The 23,087-nt window shown below is 38.6% G+C and overlaps 1 protein-coding gene across 3 annotated transcripts in view; it reads right to left on the bottom strand.

Annotated features, from left to right (window-relative positions):
* Positions 1-1,157: 1,157 nt before the first annotated feature.
* PRMT3 (protein arginine methyltransferase 3) overlaps positions 1,158-23,087 on the bottom strand; it is a 63,924-nt gene continuing 41,994 nt past the window's right edge. The window contains exons 14-16 of one of the 3 annotated variants that reach the window (XM_056353894.1): positions 13,347-13,397; positions 13,055-13,142; positions 1,158-1,847 (exon numbers count right to left, since the gene is read on the bottom strand). In XM_056353894.1, coding sequence (XP_056209869.1) covers positions 1,738-1,847; positions 13,055-13,142; positions 13,347-13,397 — 249 coding nt within the window. In that variant the 3' untranslated portion in view covers positions 1,158-1,737. Of the gene's footprint in view, positions 1,848-13,054; positions 13,143-13,346; positions 13,398-13,957; positions 14,103-15,472; positions 17,729-23,087 lie in introns of those variants that run through there. The other 2 variants (XR_008824264.1, XM_056353895.1) reach the window with 2 other exon arrangements.

Here is a 23,087-nt window from a genome sequence, read left to right as displayed (position 1 = left end):
CTACATATCAGACAATCAAAATACTGTGAATATGACTCAAGAATTGATTCATATTCTTCCAACTTCTGGTTTCCATAGTACCGAGAACATTATACGAGAATTTTGCTTAGTCTGTCAATATGCTGTATTTCTACAATTCCTTTTGGCAAAGGACAAAATTAGCAGTCCATCCCCCAGCCTGCTTATTTACCGTCTAATACCGATAACTGTCACGAACTCCATTAATCAGTCCAATGCCAACTGCTGACATTTCATCTGCAATGTCAATTTTTATACAGTTGAACAGTCTGAGTTTCAGATAATCAGGCTTAAGCATTTTAATGATCAAAGACTATAGGTTTATTCTCGAAAGTAATATACATCACCAAGCTAGAGAAATGGTAGCAGATCACCAAGACTTACACATCACCGATATCACTGTAGAGCGTTCATACTGGTCATATACTACTGTGAAATCAGTCTTGCACCTTTGGGGTTTTATTGCTTACAATTGTCTCATTTGCTATTAAGTTTTAATAGTAAAGCCTAACTGTAAAATCAAGTGCTGTGTTGCAGGACAATTTCAGCTATTGGAATACAAGCTTCTGCCCAGCTGATGTGACCATGGGTAATACACTTCTTAGCTACAGGCAAAAGAGAAAGTACTTCACCCCATTATACAATATACAAGTACCTAAATCTTGTTGAGTCCATCCCAAGTTAAAGAATTTCCTTCTCATCTTCCTCCTTAAAAAAGGGTCCTAACACCATTTTAACAGCAGGTCCCAAATCGCTAACACACACTGCCATCTTTGCTTCTTGAAACCTTTTTTGAAACCACTTTCAACACAAATACGTGTGTACAATGCAAGAAAAAACTGCACGGTGTTACGCTCAGTTCCTACTCTACTGCAGTTTAAAGTGTTTAAACATCACAAATCACACATCAATCCCTGATTGCTCATAGTCTGTCTCTGTAAGCAGCAAACCAAATCCGCCCTTTCAGCAACTGCCACTACTTGCTCATAGTATTTTCCCTAAAGCTGCTAAAATACACACTTCCATCCACCTACGCTCCAACAGCCGCATACAGAAAAAACTGTAGCCACAAATAAATGAGCCCTCAGCAGACAGATAGAAGCATTTCCAATTACACAGGAAACAAGGAAACAGTCAGCTGTGTTATATATCGCACTCCTTTTATTTAGATAAATCTAACTGAAGTGTGATACAACTTTTTTATTATAGAAGTGTGTAATAAAAATAAAGTCTTTGCTGCTGCAATCCTGCAGTTGGGATTCCAAACTTATTCCCACTGGGGTCTTCCAGCTACTGTTGAGGTACACTGGCACATGATTTAGCATCATCTTTCCTAAAAAAAACCCCAAAAAACCCTGTACAAAGATTTTGCCAGTTGGAGAATAAAACAATACTGAAAAATCATATCTATTATTCCTCCCAGCAAGATTTTGATTATTATCACCTAGTAGTCTCACATAATCCCAAACCATCTTTATTGCCTTCCCCACATCACACGAAACAACAGAATCCAATTTTGTCGTGAGTCTCCATATCCCAGTGCAGCAAAAACATCCAAACAGTACTATCTCAAATCTAGGCAAACTTAACATATTCTTCTGTGTGTGTATACATACACAAATCCAGGAGTTCACCACTTCTGGATATTTAGGAACAGTTACCAACAGTTCAATCTAACATTTAAATTTAACATTTCCACAAGTTATATGCACAGAATTTTCACTGAAGGCTGTACGTCTGCTGTGCGTCCTTCACTGAAAGGGTTATAAAAAGTGACCGTGGATCCTTCCTGTTTTTGCGGACTGTTATCTTTCCTCTCAGGGCCTCTCCTGCAAAAGTAAAAAGGAAATTACTAAGCTGGCAATATTGAATTATGCACAGTAACAGCAAAGGTGTATTACATACCGCTGTGTTGCATGAGAAGCTGTTTCCAGCAGTCTTGACAACAAATAAATGTCAAACTAATTGCAATTAAAGCTGGTAAGGTGCCGAGTTGTGTGACATCTTACTTCTCAGGTGACCCACTCAAACAGCTAACATGCCAGTTATTTTCATTGTGATTGGGGAAAAACACTGTACTCCTTGGACACGTTGCCCTCTTATCTATCAGGTTGAGTTGGCTCTCCACATCCGTACCTAGCATCTCCAGGCACACAGACGTCTTCGCTGGAGAGGGACTAAGTGCCATTGTACTATTTCGCCCTCACTCCCAAGCTTAGAAAATATAAGCTATTTTCTAATCAAATTATATACAGTATATTTCAGTTCTTGAACATAGATTTCCATCCTTGAAGCAAATTATTACCAGAAATAAAAGAGTATGGAAAAAGGAAAACTGCTAGTCCAAAAAATTTAGTATTGCATTATTCCTTTGCCAAGCTCCCTCACTTAAATGCATCACTGCTACGACTGAGTAAAACCAAATAACCACAAAAACCTATTCCACTTCCTACTGCATATGCCATGTCATTTAATTTTCATTTAAGCATTTCATTTAAGCTGCAATTTTTTAGGTGATGTTTTTATCTGGCAGGAAACATTAACACAGAAACCTCCATGGCATTTCAAGTTTGTACATCCTTTACAAACTACCAGGCTTTCTTGACCATAACACTTGATATATACGTGTGCTTCAGCCAAAACCAGAGAGAACACTTTTCGACACAGAAGGAAAGTGCTGAGAGACATCTAGAGAGGCACAACTCTCGCTTTTGGTGTTCCTAAGTTTAAGTAAAAGCTTTTGTCCTAGAGGAATTCCAGGCCTCAAAGTCTGTTTTTAACATTTTGTCTTTGCCTGCACTGATCAAGCCTGGTTCCGTCCCAACAGCAGCTACAGTTCCACAGTACATCAAGTTCTTCCACATTTATTCTTTATGTAATTCAAACATCTGTTCTAGCTTTTAGAAGCACTTTCAGATTCTAGAAGTAAATGAGGAGAAAAAGTAAACTTGCTGTGCCAGCTTCAGAACTTGTATATGTTCGCTAAGAAGAGACGTTTTAATTTCACACAAAGACTAAACATTATTTGTGGACCTGTCAGTCCAATGTCATGATCTAACAGTCCATTTTATCATCACGCAAACATACTCAATGGATACTACGTGAAAAGCCTTTACAGCTATGCGACTTTCTGAATCTTTATACAGGACTAAATGATGGGACGATGATGTTCTCTATGGGCACAGCTGTACCTCACTTCTTTTTTCCCCACATCTAAGATCCTTACAGGACGACAGCAGAAAGCTAGATTTACAGATATTGGGAGCTCCAGGAACTGACTCATGCTATATAAACTTAAGACAAGAGTTACAAGTCTCTGTCCATCACATAACAGTCACACAAACTGAAATCCACAGCCAATTTCAACCAGTCACAGGGTTTACTACTCGCTTATTTGAAAGCTTTATTTAAAAAGCACGTTTGAGAGACTAAGCTTTCAACAAGGTTCTTGATTTCTAGATGCTTAAGGAGCTACTTTCATTAAAAATATTCCCAGTTTTGAATATTAAGCCCAAATTCACTGAGAAGGTGTTAGAGGAGGACATTAAAGAGGATTTAGTTTTCTTTTTAGCTTTTACCTGCTTCTCCCCACCCCCATCCCAACAAAAAGCCAACACATTCCTTATTTCCTGGGTTGTGCCACAAGGTTCTTCCCGACTTGCGTGCCTGGCTGGGAAAGCAGGGGGGTAACAAAAAAAAAAAGCCTCAAGTCTCTACAGAGCAAAGATACAGGACAGAGTTTCATAGATTTCCCTTAATCACTTGGGCTACACTGCCCCCCCTAAAAACTGGAAAGAAGTTAATAAATTTCAAAAACATTAGTGTGGCTATGAATCTAGTACTTGAAAGTTTTGGCTTCGTACCTTCAGTTTCATGGAAAGAGGATAACAGAGATAAAAGACGTGGAAGCAAACTGCAGACATATGCAAACTGAAATTTCTTTGTTTATACAGACATACATGACCATGTAGCAGTGTCAATTATGTACGAAAAGATTACTTTTTCAATACCTCAGTGTTTGAAATACATACACGGCTATTTCAGTAAGTCCGTATGAAGAATGGCTTCACAGTTTTGGCTTCTAGACTAAAAGCCTGAAGTCAGAATGTAGCAACAACCCTTTAAATAGAAATGGCTAAATTTGTACGCGTTTTGAACTACCTGAAATACTTCTAGTACACCATGCAGCAGAGATTGCATCAAACTCAGATTAGCACAGGCATCATTTCAGACTTGTCACATAAAGAGCTCGGGATACAACTAGAAGCTGAACCCAAATACTTTCAGGTTAGTATTTTATATTTTGTTTCTTTACAGACAAGTGAATTTCAACAGCCTGGACCACAGACAGGCAGAACAGATTTTTACTTTTTACATCTGACAATGTGTGAGGTTTTTAAATAATACCAAATTTATATTAGAAAAAAATCCCACCTTTAGGCTAATAGCATTAACATTTTCAAGTGAGGTGTCTGAAATGACGTTCCCCAGCAAAAGGCTGATTTTGAAGTTGGAGGATCTTTGTCTTCTATGACCAGTTGGGGGACCACACAAGAATCAGGCTATCGTCTTTGGTGGCCTTCAGTCTAATACTCAAAAGGTCAGTTACAGCACAAATTCTTATGCAACTTCTATGTCATTGCAAAAACTCTGGAATGACAAATTCTGTTCCCATAGCCTGGCTCTGGCTTGATGATCAACATACACACTACATTCTTTTTATCTTTACGAAACTACACGCTCAGTGAATATTCTAATATCTGAAGAAAAAATAATCCACAAATACCGATGTTGCCTCATATTGCAAGGAAATATTACCTATACAGACTTATTAGTCTCGGTTTTAATGAGCTTATTGGGCAGATGTGTCTTTATTTCACTACGCTTTTGTGAAGACTGCTGCTTGTGGTTACTAGAAAACACTCATCTCTATCTCCAGTCCTTAGTAAGACCTGTAATTTAAGCTGAAGTTTTCAATATTGCAAAAATGAAAACAATTAGTAATCTTCAAACTAAGCTGGTTTCAAATTCAGTAAGAATTTTACAATTCTGCATTTGAGACAAATCTCAGTGGCATCCACAAACAGTAAATTGATAGAAGACCCACATTCTAAATAATAAATGCAGGACATTTTGTCAAAGGCTGCAGTATAAACATTAAAGAAAACTTTTCAAAAAGAATGACTGTGGTACCAATACTGTACAAAACATCAAAAAATATATGTATTCTTTGCTAATTTTGTATTTTTTTTTCATTATTTAACAGTTCATTGGAGATTCCACTTCAATTCTGATGCAGCTTTATTATTAGGTCACAAATGACTCACATAAAACAACATGTTTTGCAAAGAAATGCAAAAATTAAATAATCTGTGAACCCAGAGACGGGTTTGCCAGGTAGAAGGCCAAAGTGAAGATGAAAGGGTGCTATAGCTTCTCTCCTACTAGGAAATATAGTCTAGTTTGTACATTCAGATTTTCAGAACTGCTACAAAATGAATTATTTGATCTATTTTAACATCCTACGACAACAATTTTTAAAACATTCAATAAGCCTAAAGAGCCTCTGAGAACTAAAATTCCACAATCTCACTTAATCCATACTTCAATCTTACCATTTAGAAGATTAAATACAAACCAATAAATGAAGTAAAAAAAAAAATCTAATTTCATAAATTACAGCTGACTTCATACAACGGAACCCTCAGATTCTGTTTGCAAAGGCAGTTAATGAAAAAAACATTCCATTTTGCTCAGCAATTTCTTGTGCAGTAACCACATTAAATTTGCCTTTCTAAACAGTCTTTTCTGAGGGCCAAAGCAAACAACAGCAGTGCAACCAAGTAACAGAAAGGCAGTTCTGAACAATTAATCAATGTCATGTAGATGGAAGAAGACTGATGTTTTTTCACCATTCTGCTGTCCTGTGAGCTGTCTGGAGGAAGCCACTTCTGGGACTCAGCTGCATCACCTTGCTCTTATCACGCTCAGCTGAATCCGAGTAAACTGCACAGTGCCATTGCAGTTTGATTAGGACAAAACCGAATCCATTACAAACCCCTTCCTGCATTTTTATTATCCCTTAGGGAGTCCTGGAATTTGTGCCCCCAAGAAAAAACAAACTAATTCAGCAGAAGTGCTGCACAAGCTTGCTAGCCACTGGAAAAAATGCATCCCTATGTCCATACTGACCCACTGCCAAATAATACATGTCTGATTACATGCTCTACAGTACACGCTGTATAGGTGGTTTGTAGTTAATTTTCATTCTAACTTTTACCATCAGTGGAACTATAAGCAGTTTTTCACTTACGTTTGTGCAGTACAATCACCCATACCTCCAGCCTGCCATCTGTGAGCTAAGGTGCCTCTCAGTGCAAAAGCTCTATTGCTACAAATGCTGAGGCCCAACAAATCCAATATTCTCAGTCTATAACCTGATTCACCTAAAAGGATTTGACTGAACCCAAAGATTCCACGCAGTCTCCTGCATACATACTCATAGCATCTACTTAAAGCTCAAAATGATGCGTGGCAATGAGTTTGTGATGTGAAGAACTACCCTGCCTTTCAGTACAACTCTGTGTCCCCTCCCTCTTTGATTATAGAGGAGACAGAGTTAATGATGGTAGCCAGCAATCAAGGTCTTCCACGTTTCCTTCTTTTCTTCCACTTACGAAGTTAACAGTGAGACAAGCAAGAACATGGTACTCAAAGCATTCTGTATCCAGAACCCCATAAAAATGTTAAAACCTTATAAATGATCTCACAAGAGTTGTTTCAAAGGGAGCTGCTAGAAAACCGCAGTGGATTTGGGCTAAAGGCACCTTAACCACTGAACTGCTGGTGAGAAATACCTTTAAAAATCCCCTAGACTGAGAGCCACAAACTTCTAGGTGGTAGTCATGCATGCGTTCAGTTACACAACAGTAAGCTTTGACACCACTCTTCACTATAAGGTTGTCCTCGTTTGTGGCTGACAACTGAAACATTATCTCGTTTTCCACTCTGCTTTAGATGAGCTGGACCCACTCCCTTACGCACCACTGAGGGCTAGCGTGCAACTAAACCCAGCGAGTCTTTTCTAAAGCATTACTCCAGAAGAGTTGGTTAGTGAGTAGTTTCCATACCCCATCTACCTTCTGAAAATGAAAAGGAAAAATCAAAGACAAATAATTCGTGGTGGGACCAAGAGCATTTCCCTGAAACTTAGTAATTTATCCTTAATCCTCCCATTCATCATCTTAAACTGCAGGCACCTGCAGCTGTCCATGGACTGCCACCTTCCCATTTGGCCACTTCTCTTACTGAATCCCCAGCCCAACGAGGTCCAATGAGCAGTTTCTGTACCCAGCAGTAATCACTGCCTGTCTGCATTGCCCATCTGATCTGTGACACCCTTCTTCCACCAGCTGGCTACTTTTATTAAGTAAGAAAGGAATGGCAAACAGCTGCCGTTAGACCACTGTTCACCCTCCTCTGAAACTATGCTAAGGTTCTGTCTTTTCCTTTCGTGCTCCAAGTATATTCTATGAAGAGTTTTTGTACCAAATTAGCATGTTTCAACTCCCCGAGACAAACTATGAACCAGCTACCGCAAAGAAGTCTACACAGCCAACGAGCGAGGCAAGAGCACCGTATGGCTGCCTGAGGTAACGTGCACACACAGCAAGTGACCAAAATTCCCAAGATAGCTCAAGTACCAGAAACAGTTGCGCTACAGGGAACGGTGAAGGTCAGACATGTGGTCCTCCAAAACGTTTAGCTGCAGCAGCCAAACTCTCTCACCTAGAATTAGTCCTAATTTACTACTGTCTGTAGTAGAGATGCTAAACCGTATAGCCTTGTCCCAATCTTTCTCAGCAGTTGTGACAAAATTCTGAGAAAGCTGGGGTTTTGTTGCTGTATGAGCCACATCCCCTTGCAGTCGCAAGACTTGGGGGGGGGGGGGGGGGGGGGGGGGGCACAGAACGCCACAAAAAATGCAAGTTTTCCTGCCTAGGTATAGAACTTCTATTATATTCCAATGATATAAAACAGCCATGGGAAGAGATTCTCTCAATTTAGTACCTGAAATACAAACTTAGAAACGCTTCCAAAAAGTCAGCAGGATAATTTTAAATCACCTATTTCCAATGATACAGCATAAGACATGAATGATTTAGTGTGACCTCAAAGTTCAAGTTTTAACCATTCCTACATTTTAAAAGCAAGCACCATTTTTGGATGTACCACTTCTAAGTAAACAAGTGACAGCATTCTATAGACACCATGTTGCAGCTGTAGACACACAGAACATACACTAAAATCTCAATTAGGAACCAAATTATCCTATTGGGACGCACAATGTTGAAGTATTTCAGTGTAAGATCACAACATTCAGACAGATTAACTGTGCCTGTGTTGTTTTCCTACTTTTAACAAAGCTCTCTAGGTAAACAAATTAAAATTTTTCAGTTTGTAAATTTACCAACAGCTACCCAATTATGGAGGCTGGGGAGCTAAAGATAATCAAGGATTTTACAGGGGCTTAGTCATGTGAATTCTACTTCAGTTTTGCTGTGCTAGTCCCTTTTAGCACCACAGAAAAACAAATCAAGGTTTTATTTCCACTGCAAGGCAATATCAAGAACACAGAACACTGGCAATATGCTGGTTTATTGCTAATGGAATTTGCTTGCATACAGATCTGGGTTTTAACTTAATGCACTGTTACTGAAAATATTCTGTAGCCCCTTTAAAATACTTTTTATAAAAAATTTATTTATATAATATATATTATATATATCATATATATCATATAGATTTATATTATATAAATATTTAGTAAATGCTTGAGACAACCAAATGAGAATGATATTCTGTATGTAATTTTTTGTTTATGAAACTTAGCAGGAATATTTCAACAAACAACCTAAGTGAAAGACTTACATTTGGACTGTTAACAAGAACAAGGTACTGCTTTGCATCTCAATTTCAGTTTTCAAAATAAAGACATTTTCAAACTATTAAAAGGGCTGCTAACTGAAGCCTTGTACTCTGTAGGGAGTCTACAACACAATACCCTTTTGTCTGAGAAACCCCAGTTGTTCTGGCAATAAAATTATCATCTGGCTTCTTTCTCCAGTTTCTTTAATTTCACTGCTTGCTAAGCAGTTAAAGCACATGCAACACACTGACGCCGTTTTGTTTTCCTTCATCGTACATCCGCTTCAAGTCTCTTTGTCAGAGGCTGGGAGGAGGAAAACCAGCTTTTCAGAATATAAGAGGAGTAAGAGTCTATCCCCCACTCACACATTAAATTGAAACCAAATCATCCATCACACCTATAGACCAAGCTGTCTATCATAGTTAGGTATCAAGCTGAAATTCAGTGGTAACTCCGAAGTATTAATTAGGTGTAATTTCTATTGCCTCACTTTCCAGATCTCTGGACCTAGATTAAACCTCTCCCATTTCATCCCAGAGAATTTGTAAACATTGCACATGTAGCACAGGCTGCAGAGGGAATGGCAAAGGAGGAAGGATTAGTTGCCAGCCACATCTTTTGGCCCGTGACGGCTTGATTCTGTTATCATTAGAATAGAGGTCAAAACATTAAATCTTTTTTATGGCTGAGAAACTAGATCTATTTTTACAACAAATAACCTGGCATCAAAGAGCTGAGAAAATCAGCTAGTTCACGCTGCTGGAGTAAACTATTTTGCCATGGCTAAAGGAGCCTTTTCCTGTTAAACACCCAACAGGTTCAGATATCTGTAAGCTCAACCTCTTTCACAGAGCAAATCCAAATACAATCAGCGCTTTATAATGACTTCAGGCATATCCCCAAAAGCCATAAAGCATCTCATAAGAGATTTTCTGTCAGCCTCACTGTTTTACTCGAACTAGAAATCTAAGGGAATCATTTTCCTTTATGAAGGGAAAAACCCCACTGCCCTGTATGAAAGATGCTTTCAAAACAAGAAAACATTTTCAATGCACGTTACACGACCAAATCTTTCTTTCACAGCCTATTAAAATACTGAAAGCAAATGCCACCACGGGTACACTGGTCAGATTACTGCAAGACTCAAATCATACTATTTTCTATTTATTTTCCAATACTTACCATGAAAAGCGTGTGGCCAGCAGGGCCAGTGCCCGTCCCCCTGCGCTGGGCACTGGGGCGGCCGCCCCTCGAGCCCTGGGCTCAGCTCTGGGCCCCTCGTGGCAGAGGAACACAGAGGGGCTGGAGCGTGTCCAGAGAGGGAGAACAAAGCTGGGGAAGGGGCTGGGGGTCAGGGGGGACCTGATGGCTCCCGACAGCTGCCTGGCGGGGGCTGTGGGCAGGGGGGGTCGGTCTCTGCTCCCAGGGAACAGCGACAGGACAAGAGGGAATGGCCTCAGGTGGCACCAGGGGAGGTTCAGGGAAAATGTCTTCACTGGGAGGGTGGCCAGGCACTGGGACAGGCTGCCCAGGGGGGTCACCATCCCTGGAAGTGTTCAAAAAAAAACATGTAGATGAGATGCTTAGAGGCATGGTTTAGTGATGGACTTAGTGTTAGGTTTACAGTAGCACTCAAAGATCTTAAAGCTCTTTTCCAACCTAAATGATTCTATGAATACATTTAGTCACAAGTGGTTTTTCTTCGTTTTATCTCCCAGTGCCATATATACATTTCTTATTTTAAGTATTCATACACCAGGCTGATGAATATTGCGTAACATAGGATATAAAGGCTGAAGCCTTCAAACTATGTATAAGTGTTTAATCTTTTCTTGAGGAAAAAAGATCTGGGGAACAACAAAGGAGAAGGATCAGAAATAATATGTTGTTTTGTTGGTTTTTTTTTAAAAATCCCATACGTTCAGAAACATTCCTATGTAGGTACCAGGAAACACATTCTGCCCTGATAGGCTTGTGTCATCCATGAATAACTGAGATCCCACAGAAATTAAAACTGGGATTACAAAGGAAAAGGAAATTACATGAAGAGTTTCTCTCAGAACCTTCTCTAGCACGAGAAATAACAGGTAGAGAATCCCAGATTAAAGTGATAATTATATGTAAGATAAAACCAGACAGAATGGGTAAAAGGATGGGAAAGGGGAACTTAAATTAACTACAAAAAGGAGACAGGTATAAAGAGAAGAAAAACATAGCTGTAACAAGGTTTGTTACAGAAATAACTTTAAGTAATGTGAGCTGATAAAGAGAAAGGAGTTACAGCAAAAATGATCTTCAAGGTCAACTAAGTTGCGTTCACTGCCGCAAAGACACTGTTTCTGCAGTTGTCTTCAGAAAGTCACTGCACTTAAGACTAGAATTCTTAAGCCAGGCACACCTCCCAGTAATTTCACACATTTGCTAAGTGTCAAATGATCTATGTAATATTAAATAATGTGCATATTCTAACGAATGTCACTGCACTTAAAAAAATTTCACTTCACACTCTATGACACTGAAATTTAATGAGTTGCAGCAAGGAGACCTTAGCCAGCCTTGTCTAGAAAGAGAAGCAGAACAGAACACAAGCCAAGTACAAATGCAGCAATGCGTATGTGCATCCCAAGAATTAACAGATACTAAGAGTATGTAAATAAAAAAATATTTAGGAATATAAATAATTTCGCTGCTTTGACTTAATCAGGTAACATAGACCATAGTGCTGTTAGGAAAGAAGCTTCTGGGAAAAAGTTGTCAGGGCGCTTAGCTGGAAAAGGCAACAGTAGAAGCAATTTAATTAAGCGCATACACTGCTTTCACCACTGTACATTCATAATTAGGTCTGTTGAAAGAGACAATATTCCATCTACATCAATACATCTCTATAGCATCTCTAAGCCTCTTGATGTCAGGTTTTATTGCAGCATCCCCCTAAGTTTTTGTATGCTTTCCCCCCATCTGTGCAATCTATTTACAAACTGTTCAGGTCAGGGCCATGTATTACCATGAATTTACAAAGTAATGAGCAGAAATGAGCCCCATTCTGGGGTTCCGCCCGTGGTCCTGCTAGCATGTGAAGAAAAATGGCCCTCAATGACAACTATTTCACCACTGGGTAAGAGCTCAACAGGACTGAATAAATATCTAGTGCTTAACTGGACAAAAATAAAATAGAACAGCATAAAAAATTTACTTCGTCTCCTTTGATTACAAAAGGAGCAGAAGAGTTTGAAAGAAAGTGCAGTTCTACAGGAATAAGAGGGCACGACTTAGAATTCTTGACCTGCTGTATGCCCATCCTCTTGCATGACTGTCCTGCAACAGTCATGGACCTATTTCTGTGTCTATACAGCACGGAATATTTGACTATTGCATAGAAACATATTTTCAAGACCTACCAAACAGAACTAATCAAACCCACTAACAAGCATCACCTGAGTCTTCAAAGCCTTACTTGAACAATTTAGCACCTGCATTTTGGGTTATCCCTAATGACAACAAAAGCCTTTTTTACTTGCATCACATTCGAGGTACAACTTATTACAGTACTTAACCATTTTATAAAAATTTACAGCGCATCAAATTAACTTCTTCCATACTTTTTCGAAACCGTTTTCAATTTACATAGTAATCCCACAGTGCCAGGTACAACACCCATGCATATATTCATGACTCATTTAACAAAGACAGCGTAGTTCAGGTGCACTACAAAAAAAAATCGTATACAATCACTTGAAAAATGCAATACTTGAGAACATTCGTAATGTTACAGAGTATAGTAGAGTTCTGATCTTACATTTTTCTGCCTCAGAAATGCTTTGATACAAAAATTCTCGTCAAAATTACAGTATGGAGCTACGCAAGTATAAGACATATGCCCACTTACAACGTGTACCTATGCAGATATTTGTAAGTATTTTTTAACATGAACCTTGTATAGACAGATATATCCCAGTGCTTTGCCAAGACAAAAAATTTAACAGCAGCTGAAAGATTTACTTACTAGTTCATTTTCACACATCATTTCTAAGGTATTTTAGATTTAAATTTTAGGACAACAGCAGTGTAACACAACCACTGTTGCATCACAACTGAATTTAAACATACCTGCTTCTACAGGAATTGGTTTCTCCAGGAGAAAAACTGTCTGTTTCCAGTGTGTTCTGGTACACTGGGGACCAGTTGAAAACAAGACCTGCAATGGAAGAGTTCAAGAGTTTGATTAAGAACAACATTTTTGATATCACACCACATCAATCAATTACTGAACACACATGCACATGAAGTGTTTGCTACAGCGAAACAGACTCACTGCCAAACACCTTGAGGCAGAATAAAACACAAAACCACCCTCATTTCTCAAAGAAGTTTTTAAAGTGCATAAACCCCAAATACTCACCTTGTTGTGACAGTTTTTCTCAAAAAATATATCAAAATAACCAGCAACTGCCTATAAAAAACAGAGGAAAATGCAAATAAGATAAAGGAATAAGAGTGACAGTAAAGAAAAAGTATCACTAATATATACATTTTTTGGGATTTCTTCTCTCTTTCAAGCTTTTACCAAGAGCAACACGCTTAGAGACTTAGGATTTCTAGCATGCTAGAGATCCTAAGTCAAAAAATAAGCTGCCATCACACCTTTGACCTACTCAAGAATACTCAGCACACTAACTGCATTTTATTACATATCAAATATTAGTCTGACTTTCCAAAATAACCCACACCCCCTATCTGCAACTAGAATTAAATACAAGCAAACAAACTTTTGGCTGTGAAACCCACAAACATAAAATTCCATCCTTGTCTTCTATGGCTCCCCCGCCCTCCCTGAGTACGCACGCAACACAAGGGATGCTGCGTGACGTGTTCACTCTTGGTGGGGATGAACACCGTTGGCCACAAAAGCTCCCTCTGAACAGAGGCAGAGCATAACCAGGCAGGGAATATATTTCTCCCTCTACTACACACACAGATAAGGAAAATGATTCCCAAATGCTTCATGCTGACCTTTCCAGCAGTTAATAGTTTCCAATAGTAACTCTCCATGAGATTCCTTGCAGCACTTCTGCCTCTCCTGCCATCTCACTCCTAACCTCAAAGACAGCCTCTCTCTTCCAAGTTCAGTAATTCACTAGTGGTACTCCTCGTTCAGCTTGAAGAGAAGAAGAAATACAAAACGTTCGCAGACAGAACAGCATACTGACACTACTAGTTACACAGTCTTTTAATACCAGCCTGCTTTTCTGACAAAAAAAGCCTTGTGAGAGTCCCGGAAAGGTAAAGAATTCAAGAACTGGAAGATGCTAATAAAAGACCATCCACTCCACAGTTTCACCTCTGAAATCCTGTCCGTGATCACGTTTATTTGCTTCCTACTGTCTCCTACAAATAGGCTGAGGAAACCAGACCACAGGCCCAAGGCAGTCATGCTTTTGTATTACATGTCAGCCTGAAGAAATGACCCAGAATGGAGCTGTTGAGTAACTTCAACTACAGCAGCTGAGGGCTCTATCCCTGTGACAGCAGGAAGAGATTCTCCCCACGTCAGCTATAGCATTCGAACAAGAGAAGTACCAATTCAAAGATGGCAGGCCCGTTGCATGAAAACTCATCGCCAGCATCTGATTATAAACCTCCTCTCACAGAGCGTGTTTTTCTCTAAGTTTAGGAAACTGGTGGCTCTGAATAGTTACCAAGGACAAGTTCTGCAGCACGCCCTTCGTACTGACTCAAGAGGTAAGAGTGAAGGAAAAAAATAAAGTCAAACACGCTTATAAAATTAAGGTAACAAAATGAACGGCATACGGCTTAATCATGATGAAATACATAATCTGAATGATAGCTGAACTATTCTGGTCTTTTTCCTCTCTAGCCTACATCCAGAACAGATTTCAGCAACGTGGTAGAGAATACAATGTGTTAAAACAAGTAAGCGTAGATCACACTTTTCATCAAACGTAACTTTTTCAGATAAGGGCGCTCCAGAGAAGCCTGGCAAGTTCCAAATTCTGATGTGCGCAGATATTCTTAAAAAAAATGATCCAAGGACACACGGGGGACCTTCGTGACAAATGAACACCAGATCTTGGAAACTGTGACTCTTCCATCCCTTAAGTCCTATCACTCAATGCTGAGAATGTCGTTCTTAAGTAAATTACAGCCTTGTCTCTAATATGCCTTTTGGAGTAAAGATTGAGAAGCTTTTGACAAAGTTTTATTGACCCATCAGACTACTTTTGTTGACGCACAACCTCTTCTGGACATTAGTCAGAGATCTACTATGTCATAAACATATGGTCAATCATCAGGTCAATACTGTTGATATACTTACAAGACAGACCTAGGATACAATCATAGGAGAAAGGAGAAAGGCTGCAACAACAAAAATACATTAAGTAACGAGGGGGAAAAAATTGGCTTACAGAGAATATGGGACTATCAAGCTGTATTTTGGACTAGAAAGCTAAAAGCTCTATGCAGATGTACCATAGCTAAGGTGGATGCAGTTATCTATATAACAGAAACACACTACGCGCTACCCTGAGAAGACAATCCCCAGAGCTGCATTTTTTGGGGGACTGGATCAAGTTCAGGCTGAAAAGAAACTGCAGTTACAAGCAAGAAACTGTCCCTCGCTGTCTGCTGCCTCCTGTGCTCAGAGAAACACGATTTGTACACATCTTCTGTAAACAACTAGGATAAATACCCACCTCATGCCTTACAGCATCAATCATTTCCCTAACTGAAACAACCCGAAACACTGACTTCGAATATCTAAATCAAGAAATAGTAACAGTAATTATTACACATCACGAAGACCACCTTATGCAGAGCTCCAGCGACTACAGAGAACAACAAGTTCTACATCAATACAATACACTCCTTTTGTTACATTCTAAAATGGATTTATGTCCTTTAATATTGATACTGAAATAACTGTTGATCCAGAAGGATAAAAAAATATCAAGAAATATTCTAACAAGATAAATTCCTCACATCCCTAAGAATAGGCTCCTGTGAACAGCTTCAGGTGTTCCCAAAAATTTGGTCAGAACTGGGACAGCAGGAGCACCCCAAAACCAAAACACTCTCTAGTCAGCTATGTCCGCAGGCAACTCCAGCCCTGCGTAGCTAAATAGAGGTTGTATGCCTAAATACACAAAGCACAGAGTTTGAATGATGTTTTGAAAATTAACTGTAAGAGCACAGAGTGCAATTTAGAAATCTATTAAGTGTCTTTCATTAATACATTTCCAAACCATTTTTAAGCCAACTAACCCCCTCCGCCCTCAAACACACACACACTTGGTTTAACAATTTTTCTTTGTTAAATTGGTTACAACTATGTAATTTGTTTTTAATAAACATTTTTAGACAACCTGCCACCACTTACCAACACTGTGTTTAATCTCCAGAAAGAAACCTCTCCCCTCCTATTTCTCATCTTTGGGAAAACAAGACGAGTAATACCAAACCCAGGAGCTACAGACCAGCTGCAAAATTTGTTTAATAGACTGTTGGCTTTTTGAGATCTTTCTGCTTTTGAGCTTGTTTGTCATTTGATCTGCCCCAGGCCTAAGGGATCTCGAGCCAGCTACACAGATACCTACAGACTAATTAATAATGAGCACACCCAGCCTTCCTAAAAACCCACCAGGCGATTTTGTAGAACAAGAAAAGCAGTCAGTAAGGACAGGCGTAATGAGTTTCAAGGCTGAGGTGGTCCCAGGCTCATATTCAATTGTTAACAAGTTCGCTACCGATACCATTCTTTATTTCTTTCAACATTCCTTCCCATCCATTCCCATCTGTGCATGGAACTGATCACTCAGAAGTATCATCACAAGAAACAGGCTGGGTTTTCTCTGTGCTAAAATACAGGGAGGGCACACAGGGATGGGACCTCAGCATCGCGCTCAGACCTTTTGTAGAAGCCAGGCAAGGAAGGAACCCAAGAGAAAACGAAGCCTCAAATTTGCAGTGAATCTAGTAAACCTTAGCCTAAAGAGTGGGCAGGTCTATGTCAAAGAGGAATCTTACTCTTTACATCCAACTAAACACTTTCTTCATATCAGAAAACAAGTTGACAGCTTCTTACAACCACTCAAACTTGGCTTTAAACAATCGAGTAATTTGAAGAATAGACCATTACAGCCTTACTATGACGGTCTGGTTTTATTCATCTAGCACAGAACAAGTACACATGTTAACAATTAATTCCTACCTTGACATTTTAAATCCAGAGTGTAGCTTTTTTTGTTAAAACTCAATTTCGTAGATCTTTTCACATTCAAAAAAATCAGCTATTCTAGGAGTAGCAAAACAATAATTTTTAAAAAAAGATAAAGGTAGTGTCATTCACTGATTTTAATACACAAAGAAAGTTTTCTTTGCCATGTCAAAGAATTTAATTAAATAGAGTTTACAAATCTAGCTATAAAATTGTGGGTTTGGTTACTAGCTTCTTTTTAGGAATTTATATCTTCCCTTAAATCAAATTTTTTTTAATTCATTACTTGGTACTGGTTTTATACTGAAATGCACAATACTTATCTTTTATATTCAGGCACACTGCAGTGGAATAATTCTGTAGAAGTGATGTTCAAAATGTTTTTCCTTTCATTTCACTTTTGAACACTACCACAAATTGCAGTAGCTGTGACAGTCGATCACAAACTTCTATTAAAATGCAATACTATAAAGATAGACACTTCCAATGTTTACAGCTGGGAGAAATATTAAGTCTTCCCCTCTTGTTGTAAAGTTTAACACATGCAGCTAAGGAGCAAAACATAAAGAAAAACAAACAATCACTTACAAGTGGCATACAAAAAGCAATCACAGGCACAAGCCTATTAAAATGGAATATAGCGCTGGCCAGATTTTTATTAAAGGTGGCATCTTCTTCATGACAAGTCAAACTACAGAAAAAGAACAAGCAAATAATGCCCCCATAAATTCTAGATGATGTTTTACAACTGCTGCCTTGGGTGATTTGTTTTGCTTTTTTGGTTGGTTGTTGTTTTTTTTTTAAAGCATAACAATAACAGTTACTTCTACTGCAGTTTTCCTCATCTTTTTGCTCCACCTTTGACAGCTCATTTACAACTTCACCAGCAACTAATCTGCAAGAACTTAAGACTTCTCTGGAAGAATCTTTCAAGTGCCAGTCTCTTGACTAGCATGAAAAAGGAAAACAAAAATAATGACTTCTAAACCGGTAATAAATAACTGCAACTGCAGCCTGACACATCCTCTAGCCTCAAAGGATGTTAAATATTGGGAAACACTACAGAAATATTATTCTTCCTGCTCTCAAATAAACTGCCAGGAGAAAAGCAGAGCTATGAAGACTAAAACTCCAACCCCAGAACAAAGCCTTCATGTTTACTGAGGGAACTAAGAAGCTTAAATAAAGAACTAAGGAAACATTTAGGAATATATGTACCTTAATGGGAATGCAAAGCATCATCTTACAAAGGTTAAAGAGTTCACTCAACTAAGAGTAAAATATTCCTGAAATTAAAACAGCAGCTGCTAACTTCTACCTGGTTTTGTCAAACACAGGTTTTGATTAAGAGTTCGTGTAAAGTAGCTTAAAGTTTTCATTCATCACCAAGGGTTTCTAAGGTGTTCATACAAACACACAAAAAAACCTGTAAATGAAACACGTCCTCCCAGTAAGGTTCACTGGTCTTCAACATTTTTCTTCCCTACCAGATAAATTATTTGAGTCTATTTTTCCCCTGTTCATTCATGTAACATGTACCAAATACATAAAGATCACAAAAAGCTGTAATATATGTAGTAGATCAACATTAGTACATATTATCTGTTCTTTTCCACTTAGAGCCCTTAGCTGAAATGGCAAGAGGAGTTTAAATTTTAATTCAAATCTATCTGAATATTGAGGCTGTTTTCTAAAGAAAATGGCTGCTCGTACATGCAGCATTTTAACAGGATAAAACAAATGAGACCGCTCGACTCCTTATGAGAACTCATAAAGGCAACCTTACCAATTCACTTAGGAAGAAGGAAATTAAAAATTATCATCATCGCTATCACCTACAGTGAGCAATTTATCATTCTTGCTCTTCACTAGTATCATGTTCCAACAGTGAGTGGCTACAACAAATACAATTAGACAGCTGGCCACAGAAGTGGGAGATAATGTGCTTTTGATGGAGTTTATCCAAGCATGGAGATGGAATGTTTGTCATCCATGCAGCAGAGTTGCTACGTTTTTGTCACAGGGAAACGAAACCCCTTGCTATTAAAACCCAGTAGTTTTGTATTTTAAAAGGACTACGAATCTGGAGACCAGTGTATAGGAGGCTACCAATAACCAAGTAGATCTGAAGGAGAAATCCTGTTTCGTAACATGACAGAGTAGTCTTTCCTTTGAACAGAAATGGGGTATTCAAGGTGTGTTTAATCATGGTACCCAAAGCCAGATTTCCAACTTTACCTTAAAAAAAAAAAAATAATCTAGTTTCTCACCTAAGGTTGGAATTAAAGGCTTATATGTTAATACTTATTGCTGGCTCCCAAGTGAAGATTGGACATTAGGAAATGAAACTGTTGACCATTTAGGAAGATTTTAACAAGCACAGATTTTTCCTTAGTGAAAATAATTTTCTCCAGTCAACTCAACTTCCTTTTTCCTCCTTAAGGTTTTAATACATCAGTCACGTCCTCTGGTTCATTATCCCTCTTTCACCCCCTTCCTCCCTCCCTCCCTCCCTCCCACTTTTTATATACATCCCCTGCTCTTTGACAAGATCTCCTGGGAGCAATGAAGAGATACTGCCATTTTCCTCCCAGGGGATATTATTATTCAGCTAGAACAGATCAACCTTGATGGACTCACAGGGGAAACGCTTGCAAACAAAAGAGAAAGTTTGTCAATTGATTTCTACACTGAGGGTAATCACCATTATATTTTATCTCTAAAGCTCACACAGTGATCAACTTAGAATACAATTAATGGTATATTTTCCTAGCAGCATCTACTAACTGTTATTAGCCAGATGTCTAATTAAAATCAGCAGTGACAAACCGTAGCTCTTTATTAGGAAAATGCACTTTTGCAGGCTAATTAAATTTATTTTTGACCATTATCTTTGTAAGACTGAAATCAAGGCAACTTGCACTAAAAGTGCTTTGAAACAATTTCATATAATGATTCCATGCAACCATTTCATGCTTTGAAAATCTTTGATCTTTGAAAGCTAAAATAATGATAAACTTAGTGCTAAAACACACTACTTTGTGGTAAACAACAGGAGAAATAAAATTAAAAAAAAAATCACAGAAAGAATACATGCTTTGAAAAAAGCCTTGACACACGTTCCCCTCCCCAATAACTTCTGAAAGACTAAACACTACATACAAGGTCACATTTAGAATTATTATTTTTGCTCACTCTTTCCATATTTCTCAGTTTTATTAGGATTTTTTTCCTTGAAGAGTTATTTAATTGCTTGAATACCTGGAAGGAAACCTATTTAGAGCATTAAGCATTTTTTTTAAGGATATGGCTCAATAAAGGCATTACAGGATCACCTGCAATACAGTCAGGATGCACTTACAGAGTCACATCAGGCTGATCTGATGTTACCAGCATGAGTTAATACACTGCTAGGGTTTTTTTTCTGGTCATACAAAAATATGAGAGTAATTTAAAGTAATTTACAGGTGGAAGAACAGACAAATCAGGTACATGTCAATTAATACTATGCTCTTAGGTTATAGGAACTGCATTGGTTTTCTGTTTTGCACAAGCACAAGCTCATCACTAAGTCTGGGCATTTACGTCCTTAGTCCATTTATCTAAAAACCAGAAAACAGTCAGCCTATTGCCTGCTGAACTGCTATGGTTTTCAAACAACCTCTAGTACAATTAAGTGGCCCTATCATACAACCAGATAATTAGCCAAGAGGTCAGCAAGAAGGCCTTCCAAGAGCAAGAACAGTGAGAATATTTAGGAAGATGAGAAAGAGATATTTCAGCACTCGCATTATCAGTTTCAGGAAGCAAAAGATTTGTACTAAAAAGCAACAAAGCAAAATGGAGTGGAGTTACAAAAAATCAAAGGATGATAAAGAGGTGGGTGGCAAGTCCCAAAGGTTAACATTAGGCTTAAGAGACTAATCTTTCTGTGCTCCCACCAGCCAGAGAACAGGGAAAAAAAGCTCTGTTCCTAACTCTCTCCTAGGTGAAGCTTTCCTGCAGCGTTTATGACATCCTCCCAGAAACATTTACCAGAACAATTTACAAGAAAGAAATAAAGCCTGGGGAAATCATGAAGCGGTCAGCTTCTTTGTTGAGACTGAAAATAAACACAGAATTTCAAACAGTATCTACAAAGAAAGGGGGAGGAAGAGAGACTGCGGAAAAACCAAGGTCAGATTTTAGAGGTATGTAACATCTTGCCACAGAAACAAGTGCAGCCTCTACTGCCCAAGGCATCCAAACAGGTTGATCAGAGGAAACAACCGACCCCAACGTATAATGCCTCCAGAGTCCTCAGCTCAGAAGACCTCAGCTTTGAGCTCTTCAACAATTAACGCTATGCTGCATCCTACAAACAGCCGAGGCCACAACTCCTTCTCCAAGTACTTGCTAAACTACTTCCCACCAGTTTCAAGCTTCTGTGAAAACAAGTTCAGCAACCACACATTCTGTGATGCTGCTATTTTCCTCTAAGAACACCTACCATATACTCCTCTGCACTCATGCGGTGCCTTGGAGAGAAGCTGCATGGAAACCCACTCCCCACAATGCAATGACACTGTGCAAACTGGTAGCTGATCTGCAGTAAGATCCACAAAGCAACTCACATACCGCCCAGCACCTCAGTTTGGTTTTTGAAGACAGACCACGTAAGAGAGCGAGTCCTAGTTCTCATGGTAACACTGGTCTGAACTTACCTTTGCTGTTGATAGCAACACGAGGAATAGAACAACTAAATCTGTTTTCCCAGTTTTATGGCACAGAAAGGGCTCAGGAAAAAGCTGCTCTGAAATGAACTTTAGGTTGTGAGCTAAACACCCCCGATACATACAGACATAAAAGGATGGATTTCCAAGCTGTTACTTCTGCGATTTTTTTTTTGTAATTAAACCAGAAGTATTTTAAAATGTTCGTATTTTAAAAAGACAAACATCAGAACAAACAAGTACAAAAAGCTAGAATTTTGGGTAAGCACCTTTCTCTTTGGGCGAGAAAATGAAAAACCAGTAGAACAAGAAAGCACAGATGCAAACAAGAAAAACATCAAATGTTATTTTCAGAGGCCAAATTGCAATCTTAAAGCATCTCTGCAAAAATTCTCAATATAAATAATGGACTTTTATTGTTCATTTACTGCAAGGTTAGGCAGCCTGATATGATGGATGAACTGTCAACCCCCAACTAAACTTCTACAATCCATCATGGAAAGAGTGGAAATTTCACTCAAAGTGTCAATAAACCTAAATGATGAAGTGCAAAATAGTTTACAGAGTTCTGATCATTTTTTAAAACCTGCATTCACTGCAAAGTTTCAGAAACACCGCTCTTCCCCCATTTCCTTCCCCTTCTCCTTGCAAGTCATAAAATGAAGGTGTACACCTTGGTTTGTAAGTCAATGATACCAAAGAATCATAGAATGGAAATGAGGTTTTCTTAAAGCTCTAGTGCTAGGGAAAACAACAATTACAAAATAAGCTATTTTACCCAAATATCAAAAAGATAGCCAAGATTTTGTAAACATTTCTGTTTAACTAATCAGTTATTCAAAAGTGGCCACATTTAGAAAATTAACCCAGGGCTGCACTGGAGCTTCGTCTGAAATCAAAGGTGACCCTGCCCTGAGGCAAGTAGAATTCTTCTATGATTCTATGACAACTAAAGCCAAGAGGTTTGGGTTTTTTGTGAATGCACAATAAGCCACATAGATTTCCATTTAATAAAAACCAAGAGGTTACTGCGTCTTTACTTAATTTGGTGATAACTGATAAATAATGACAAAGTATTTGTACACAGCTACTAACTCACATTAATGACAATGGGAAAACTGCACTTTATAACACCAACAAGTTCTTTTGCATCCAAAATGCAGCAGAAGTGGTGGCAAATGCAGCATCCTGGACT

This window comes from Falco biarmicus, chromosome 10 (genome assembly GCF_023638135.1).
Source record: "Falco biarmicus isolate bFalBia1 chromosome 10, bFalBia1.pri, whole genome shotgun sequence".
Taxonomy (NCBI): Eukaryota; Metazoa; Chordata; class Aves; order Falconiformes; family Falconidae; genus Falco; species Falco biarmicus.
The sequence above is the reverse complement of the archived record's forward strand: the minus strand, read 5'-3'. Positions and strand labels throughout refer to the sequence as shown.